The sequence below is a fragment of the Myotis nattereri genome (genome assembly GCF_964212035.1).
Source record: "Myotis nattereri genome assembly, chromosome: Y".
NCBI lineage: Eukaryota > Metazoa > Chordata > Mammalia > Chiroptera > Vespertilionidae > Myotis > Myotis nattereri.
This window is the reverse complement of record NC_138094.1, coordinates 36,635,220-36,644,163: the sequence shown is the minus strand read 5'-3', so window position 1 is coordinate 36,644,163 and position 8,944 is coordinate 36,635,220. Positions and strand designations below refer to the sequence as shown.

The 8,944-nt window shown below is 50.6% G+C and overlaps 1 protein-coding gene across 1 annotated transcript; it reads left to right on the top strand.

The window, feature by feature from the left end:
• Positions 1-4,996: 4,996 nt before the first annotated feature.
• On the top strand, positions 4,997-7,963 carry LOC308512439 (melanoma antigen preferentially expressed in tumors-like; the record flags this gene model as incomplete). The annotated part of the gene is made up of 4 exons (XM_081082191.1): positions 4,997-5,289; positions 5,676-6,234; positions 6,764-6,771; positions 7,408-7,963. 4 exons carry the CDS (start codon positions 4,997-4,999, stop codon positions 7,961-7,963), a joined length of 1,416 nt encoding a protein of 471 aa, XP_080938317.1.
• Positions 7,964-8,944: the final 981 nt, after the last annotated feature.

The following is an 8,944-nucleotide window of genomic DNA, read 5'->3' as shown; positions in this document are numbered from 1 at the left end:
CAGGCCTCAGTTACTGCACATGGAGAAGGTAGTCAGTTGATGGCCCCGGCCAAGGTCCCTTGTCTGGAGAGAGAAGTAATGAGACTTGGAAAGTGAAATGCTTCCATAATTTCTTAAATTCTGCCAAACATGAGGAATTACTTTTACTCATCATCGTGACTCAGAACCCAGCTTCTGGTTCACAACGGCCAGCTCCCAGAGAAGTGTAAATGAGCAACATGGTTGTGACCAAAACAAGGATGGAGAGGTCCCAGGGTAAGCCATGAGGCCAAAGAGCTTCACACTAAAGGAACTCTCCCAGAGACATGTGCCCATGTAGGCAGCAGGAAGGAATGGTACCTTGGAAGCTTATCCAAACCTAGAAAGAATGTGACAGTTGACCAGGGCATGGAAAAGACTCTCACTCTGTGTGGAAAGTTGTATGAGCAGAAGACCCGCAAGCCATGTTTAAACTACTCAGGAAATAGTTTGCAAAGCGCATGTCAGTTTTTAATTCTCAAATATTTAAAATCACAGGGTGCTAAGTAGTGATTTTAAAACTTTATTTATTTGCATGTATGGTATGTTTCTAACAGAGTTTTTAATGTTGTGATAAAAATTTGTAATGGCCATTGAAAAATGACAACTTTTCCTATGGTTATTAGGATTGCTGGGCAGGTTATACCTGGAGGTACCATTCTGTGAGGCATGCTCTACAGGGCAAAGCAAGACCAGCCTGTGATTTACACATTTTCCCGCCCAGTTGTTTTGTTTTTTCATTTCTCTACTCAGACAAGTGAGGGTTCGTGCCTCAGAGATACTCTGAGGAAGACCGTGACATTCTCATGAAGTGTCCCTGCAGGTCACCCGGAATAGCAGTGAATGCACCTTAGGCACTCAGTGACTGTTCTTGAGTAAATCATGTATTGAAGAGAGAGAGGAGAGGAGTCTGTCTTTGGCGGGCGAGGATCGGCTGACCCGTGGACATCCCTGAGAACATGTCCACTCTGTGCCAGTGCCTCCTGCCAGCCCTCCTACAGCGTCCTTGGCATTCAATGGCTAGACCCAGGCATGTCTTGGACGTGAGGCATGCTCTCCTTGGGGAGCAAGAAAGAGAGGCAATCCTTTGTTTAGGTCTAGATGTCATTGGGTCTGAAGTGAAACCAGGTATTGTTGGGCACAGGCAGGTCAGGTAGTGCCAGCAGAGACTTGTGAGTTTGAAAAAGGCACAGAGGACAAAATAGGTCAGTGTAGGAAGAGGTCTGACTGCAGAGGGAAAGAAGCCAGCTGGAAGGGTATCTGCTCAAAGGCTGGGTGAAGAGATTGGACGATGGGAAGGCCCATGCATGAGGACTGGTCCCCAGGGCCTCTGAAGGCCCACAGAGGCAGGGCTTGCTGTGGAACCCAGGAAGGGCATCGTCCTGCCTCTTTGGTGCCTCTTTGGATCCAGAAAGGCAGCTGGGATGTTGATTTTCCTTCTGTACACTGTAGCTTGTCATGTTCTCCAAAACAGCTCAGAAGAATTGGGGAGAACTCCTGATTTCTGTTGTCAGTGGGTGTCCCCAGCATCAGGTTCCTGATGGGCTGACTGACATTCCAGGGATGCATAAAGAGGGTCCCAGACTTGGAGCACATTCTAAGGACCCCCTTTCTTAAAAAGAGGTCACAAGGGCAGATGACCTGGGATCACAGTAGCAATTTTTTGACTGGAGAAGGCGGTTGCACAGGATGGCCCTTCTCATGGGCTCAGAGGCTACTGTGTCCTGTACATAAGTGAGGGCCATGATGAGAGCAGGTGGCAGGTGACCAGGATGTGGTGAAAACATCCCCCAAATTCATGTGTGGGTGCTGGGAGTCGGCGGAGCCTGTCCAATACTGGGCATGAAGTTCTCCTGCCCCCAGTGCCACAACACATGCCCTGGGAAAGCAGGCTCCGTATGGGGGGGGTGGTGGATAGAGGAGTATTTCTTGCTCATGAAGAAGGCATGTTCGCTCACACTTTGTTTCTAGGTCATTCTAAGTGGTCCCTCCTGCCTCCTTGTATCTCCTGGACACTGGAATCTCATAGAAGCTGCCTGAGCTTGGGCTCCTCCAATTTTCCAGTTTCTGCCTGGTGCATGTAATGTTTGTGTTAAAGAGAAAATCTCACCCCAGGTGGCACCACTCCGGCTTTAAGCCCATGATACCAAGTCTAGACTCAACTGCTGACCTCATTACAGTTTGAACCACTTCCAGAAACCTCATCAGCCAGTCTGGAATTTTCAGGTCAACACCACTGTGGTAATCTGTCACGTGGTCCCTCTGCCTGGAATATGAAAGTTGTTTGGGCATCACAATGCAGGGGGTACAGAAGAGCCTACAGAAAAGTTGCTCCTCTCTGCCTCTGTCTCTCTCTCTCTTGCCTCCCCCCCCCCCCGCCCTCTGGCTCTCTCTCTGTCTGTGTCTCCCTGGATTTCAAAAGATCCAATGTGTGACTCAGTACAGCATGGGGATATCCCAAACTATGGCAGATCCTTACATGCCAAGTACAGCTTCAAATCTTCTGAAGGGGAAGGTGTATCAGTGCACTGTGCTTAATCCTGAGAGAGGACATTTTCCCTCACAATCTGAGTGAGAGTTGTAGGCCTGGGCCCAGAAGGAGCTTTCTGAAGCCAAATTTGCATGGATTGTTCCCTGGGGTTGAGAAAACATTAGTTATTTATACAGACTTTGGCAGTCATGTTTAGGGCCCCGGCCCCTGGAACTTGGCTGGGAATAACCTGTTGCCTGTGAAAGGTTGGGATGTAGAATAGGATTCCTGAGCTAAAATGAATGCCCTTTGTAGTAGCTCCTTGGTAAGGATACACAGGTATTTTGGCCCACATTTATTTTTTACTGTGCCTCCAAGATTCCAAAGAGCCCACGACTCTCAGCCCTCAGTGGCTTTCAGAATTGTATAAGTCACATCCCAGGTTCAGCTGCCACACCCCTCCTCTGGCCTCACCACAACCCACATTTTCACATTTAATTTTCTCAAGCCAGGTTGCTGAGCTGATCTGGTTCTTCTGAGAGGAAATGCCCTTTACCTCCACAGAGGAAGGGTGACAGAATCTCCTGCCTATACGCCCCGTCAGCTTGGGTTTAAGTGATCCACCCAGTTTCCTACTTCACCACTAGCCTTTTAAGTTCTCAAGTTGATGCAGTCAGTGTCTTTGAGTTTCCCCAATGTTCACCTTGTCCTGGGTAATTCCCTTTGTCCCATTCCAAACGTGCAGCCCCTCCCTTCTCCTGATCAATCCCTAGATGTGATTTTGGCCTGACCTCCTCTCTGGAAGGCTTGCACCTCAAAATCTGGAAGACCAGCTGTCCCTCTGTTCCCCTTTGAATGGGTACGGGATTTGCAATTGTAGGTAACATCAAGTCTCAGGGGCTGTTTGGTACTCAATACAGTTGCATTGAAATTCTTTCGCTCTTCAGATGATACACTGTCTCCCTAAAGGTGTGTTAACGGGAACATTAGGGAATTTTGATGTGGCACCAACACCCACATCAAGTCTACTTCCAGGCTGGTTTCCTTTTCTTTTCCTTTCATGAATGGACCTAGGGTTCAGTTGGAGGTGTGGAGAGTGCAAAACCCCATCAGGATTAAATGCCTGGAGATCCAGGGCTAAGGTTTTGCTCTCAGGTGGAAGTAGCCATTTCAGCTAGGACCTCAGAAGGAAGGTGTGGTCAGACGGGGCATAATGGCTTCTGAGGAGGCAGAGGAGGAAACAGAATCTAGAGCGTGAGAGTCAATGTCCAGCTCTGAGCACAGGGCTCCCTGCACCATGCTGCTCTGGTGAGTCAGGAGCCTAAGGCGGTCCCCAACGACCTGTAGGCCAAGAACCCAGAGATTTGTCCTTTCTTCCATACAAATGAGCAGACTTTGCCTTTGCCTCTGGATGCAGGTTTGCCTTATTCTAAAATGTTTTGATTTCTGTTTTGGCATTTGCCATTCATAGAGGTTCAAAGGGTAAGTTTTTGCTGTGTCTGAAAGTCAAGTATTGCTAAGGAACCTATTGTAGGCCAAAGTGGCAAAATCCTTTTTGTAGTTTTTAGCGGCTGGGCTGTCTGTGTGAAAACAGGTCTTAATGAAAGTCTTTCATAACAGCCAATTGATGTTTAGAAAGAGAGGAAGGGAGTGGGCGGAGAGAGAGAGAGAAACATTGATGTGAGAAACATCCATCAGCTGGCTCCTGCCCACCCCCTACGGGGGTTAGGAATGGAGCCCTCAAGAGACCTTTGGCGGGCACGGGAGGAGGCTCAAGGCACTGAGCAACACTGACCAGGGCTTGCAGCCTCTCATTGAGAGGAGCCTTAGTGGTGACATGTGAGCCATCTGTTGTCATGGATAAAGTGGTCATTCTAATATTCAGAGAAGGGACACACAGTAAAATGTACATGTTGGAATTAATCGTTATTTTTCTCACCTCCAGCTCCCCCTTGCTTCAGGAAACGTTTGTGCTGCTTTTATATTCCTCATTTAAAATGCGTCAAAAGCCTCAATGGTACCCATTGTGTGGGTGTTCCTTAATCTTCCACATCTATTTTATTTCCTGGAAATTAGCAAGAGGCAGTCCTGGGCCACGGGCTGCTCCCTACTCCAGGCGTTTTCAGTCCTTCAGTGATCCTCAGAAACTTTTTTTCTGGAAAGGGTGGAATCCTCTCTATGGTGTCCCAGTACTCACTGCACAGCAGAATTCCAGCTAGCCAGTGGGTAGATGCGGGAGGTGTCCAGTTGTCATCTCACCCCTCCTTGGTGCCTGGTTCTTGTCCTGCCAGTGGCAGAGGAGAGGCAGGGCTGAGTGGCTTTGAGATTCTAAGCAGAAAACGGGGTTGGGGTAATTTGGGGGGCGCTCCAGTTGTTGCTGGAGGAGTGCCTTTGGCCCTCAGCTGGTCCCTCTGAAGGGAGAAGGGCCGGGTTTGCTCATGCTCAGCCTGACAAGATGCCTTGCTCCTGACTGTCTCCCATGATCTCTTTCATAGCAGCTTCATGGGGATGAGCCTCCCAGCTCCACGCAGACTCCTGGAACTGGCATGTCAGAGCCTGCTGCGGGATGAAGCCTCAGCCATCGCTGCTCTGGAGTGGCTTCCTATGGAGCTCTTCCCACCTCTGTTCATGGCAGCCTTCGCTGGGAAGCACAGCAGAGTCCTGAAGGCCATGGTGCAGGCTTGGCCCTTCCCCTGCCTCCCTCTGGGGGCCCTGATGAACCATCGGCAGCCTTACCAGGATATCTTGCAGGCTGTGCTCGAGGGACTCGATGTCCTGCTTGCCCAGGACACTCGACACAGGTATGGGGGATTCAGTTGCCTGGTAGCACCCTGGGGATCTGAGCAGTTACAGCTGGGATCCGGGAGTGTGCAGGGCCAAAGGGAGAACTGAGGCAGGCCTTGGAGCCACTGCTTTGGTCATTGTGGGAACAGGCTTCGGATATATACGGCTGGTGAAAATGCCGAGGGTGACCGAAGGGACACGAGCCCACTCCTTCCTGGTGGCACCTAAATGTACCAGGAATGGGGACCATGAAGGATCCCAGTAGCACCAGGAGCAGGTGATTCTGGGACATTGAGTCAAAAGTCCAGTCAGGTGTCTGGCCCAGCTGCCCAGATTCCTAGACTCATGGTCTTATTCCTTGTTATCATAATGCACCCCAGCATAACTCCTATTTTCTCCACAGGAGATGGAAACTGCAGGTGCTTAATTTACAGAAGAGAGTTCATCAGGAGTTCTGGATTGTGTGGGCCGGAACCAGAGCCCATCTGTGCTCACTGCTGGAGCCTGAGGCCCCGCAGCCCATGAGGAAGAGGGGGAAAGTGCGCAGCTTAACGGCCAGGCCAAGTCCACCCTTGGCCCCCGTGGAGCTGTTAGTAGACCTTTGCCTCAAGAAAGGTGTCCTTGATGAGTCCCTCAGCTACCTGATTAAGAAAATCAGCGAGAGGAGAGGTTTGCTGCACCTTTGCTGTAAGAAGCTGAAGGTTTTTGCGATGTCGAAGCAAAACACTAACATCCTGGATATGGTGCAGCTGGACTCTGTCCAGGATTTGGAGGTAAACTGTACCTGGAAGCTGTCCACCCTGAGGAAGTTCGCTCCTTACCTGGGCCAGATGGGCAATCTGCGCCGGTTCCGTCTCTCCCATGTCTTCACGTCTTCTCACACCACCTTGGAGGAGGAGGAGCAGTGTGTTAGCCTGGTCACCTCTCAGTTCCTCAGCCTGCCCCACCTCCAGGAGCTCAATTTGGATGATGTCTCCATCCTCAGAGGCCGCCTGGACGAGATCCTCAGGTGAGGGGTGGCGAGCTTTCCCTGACGACCAGATCGAGTCCCTTTCCATTTCAGTGCACAGTGATGGGCTCTCCTGTGTGCAGTCCCTCAGCAGTGCTAGAGTGCCTGAGCCACTAGACGGTCCACACAGTCAGTGTCTTGTTCACCGCTCTGTCACCTTGCATGTTGTCACATAACCCCCCAGACAAAGGTAGGACATATGCACTAGGACAGAGGCTACTAAAGGGACTCCTTGCTAGGATTTGGCGTAATGGAGGCTTCAGGCCAGGGGATGGTAGCTTTGGGCATCCTTGTAAGTGGTGTGGAAGGGAAGATGATGCAATAGAACCAAGTGAGGATTGCAATGACAAGGGGAAAGCCAATCAGAGGTGAGGTTTCAGGGGTTAAGTTCCGCACTTAGAGATTTGGCCATGGCAGCCTTTCACTCCAAACCTGCATCATTCATCTGTCTGCCAAGGGTTGCCATAGGCTCTTGCAAACAGAATGCGTGGTAAATGCAGGGTTCCTGAGGGAGTCATTAAGAAATTGGATAGGTGGTTTGTAAACAGTGCAGTGATCTAAGTTCCTGGAGGGTGTCAGCTCTCGTTTGATGTTGCCTGACTGTGCCCAGGTTAGCCCTTTCTGCACAACTGCCAGAGGCCTCATTGGGCTAAGAGATGATGGTGACAGGGGTCTAGGGTGTGGCTGGAAGGAAGCCCGAGTTGCAGGCATTTCAGGACATGTCTCCAATACTAAAATGCACTGGTTGCCTCCTGCTTCAGACCCTGGGTCAGGCTCCTTTCTGAGCTCCTCCCATCTTTACCTCCCACCTTTATGTTCAGAACACCTGTGTGTTTGGGCTGGGCTGTATGATGTGCTCCACTTGACGGATGAGTAAATGGAGTGTGTGAGGTTTCATCCAGTTGAATCCATCACGGAGCAGATAACAGATGGGGAAAGATTCCACTCAAATTTGCTCTGACTTGAATGTCACTTTTCACTGTGCAACATCCTGGGTTTGATCATCATCCGGAACACTCTAGGCTTTGGTGACATGGGCCTCTTTACCCTGAAGGCCTGCATCATCCTCACCTGCCTCTGCCCACCAGGTCCATCCCCCACATGTAACTGCTCTATGTCTCCCCAGGTGCCTGAGGACCCCCTTGGCGACCCTGTCCATCACTAACTGCCTGCTTTTCGAAAGAGACTTGAGACATCTATCCCAGCAACTGAATGTCAGCCAGCTGAAAGGCCTGAGTTTCAGTGGGCTCAACCTGACCAATATCAGTTCTGGGTCACTCCGATTTCTTTTAGAGAGAGCCTCCCCCACTCTCCAGGACCTGGACTTGGATAAGTGTGGGATCATGGATGCCCAGTTCCTGGACATCCTGCCAGCCCTGAGCCACTGTTCCCAGCTCACAACCCTAAGTTTCTGTGAAAACCCCATCTCCATGATCGTCCTGGAGGACCTGCTTCGCCACATTGTTGGGCTGAGCAAGCTGAATTGCGTGATTTATGCGGCCCCCCTGGAGAGTTACGAGGAAAGGAGCGGCACCATCAACCTGGGCCGACTTGCCCAGATGCATGCCGTGCTGAAGCATATGCTGCAGGAGTTGGGGCGGCCCAGCATGGTCTGGCTCTGCGCTTACCCCTGTCCTCACTGTGGCTGTAGTACTTTCCTTGACCCAACTCCCATTCTGTGATCCTGTTGCTTGAGTGTCCAGCTGGGTGTACATCTCATAGGCTTTACTCTGGGCCCTTGGGCACTGAAACCCGGACATAAGTATACCGTACAGGAACACAGCAGCCAGTTTCAGACAAATACTCAGGGTGGGGGGAAATGCTGACAGGGGACTCAATGGTTTCTTTGGGGAGATTTGTCCAAAGGAGTTAGAAATATCCACCTGAATCTCTCAGGGGGAGAGACTGAGGTTTGGGTGGTAGATGCGGGGATTACCTTTGCTTGAATGGTTGTGAATAAATGTCAGTAATAAAGAGAACTGGATGTTAACCATCTGGTGTCCTCCATGACATGTTAACCCAACTCTCCCACCTGCAGTTACTGGCCAAGTAAGAAGGCATGAGCATCGTGATGCGCAGACACTAGGCTGGTTGAGGTTGGTCCCAGGAGATCACATCACCATTTATACTTTCTGGTTTGGTGGTTCTTTCTGGTGCACCGGTACCTACTCACTCACCTCTGTGACTGTCCAGTGGGTCAGCGCACACAAGGTGCGTCCACAGGGATTGGAAAAAGTGGCTTCCAGTGAGCACCACTGTGGTACAACTACTCTGGGGCCATCACAGGTAACTAGTCCAGTCCCTGGACTAAAACTCCTCCCCACTGGGAACCTCCATCGCTGGCCTGTGGCCGCTCCATGGTAGGGCTTCCCTGTGCACCAGTCAGGCCCCTAGTACTGAAAGGGATATCAGCCTGCCAGGGACCCAGACCACTGGCCTCACAAGTCCAGGCCTGTCATTCCCCTGGATACATCCCCTTCTTGAATTCAAGTTCCTGTGGCCTGTAAACACATTTACATTCTTTTCAGCAAAATACTAAGCTGGCATAAACCCCTGCTTTGTTCTGTGTCCTGTCCTAAGAATACGACATCCTTTTGTAGAGGATGGTCTAATGTTCGAAGACTTTCCCCTCATGATCCTCCTTCCCATCAATCAAGGAGGTG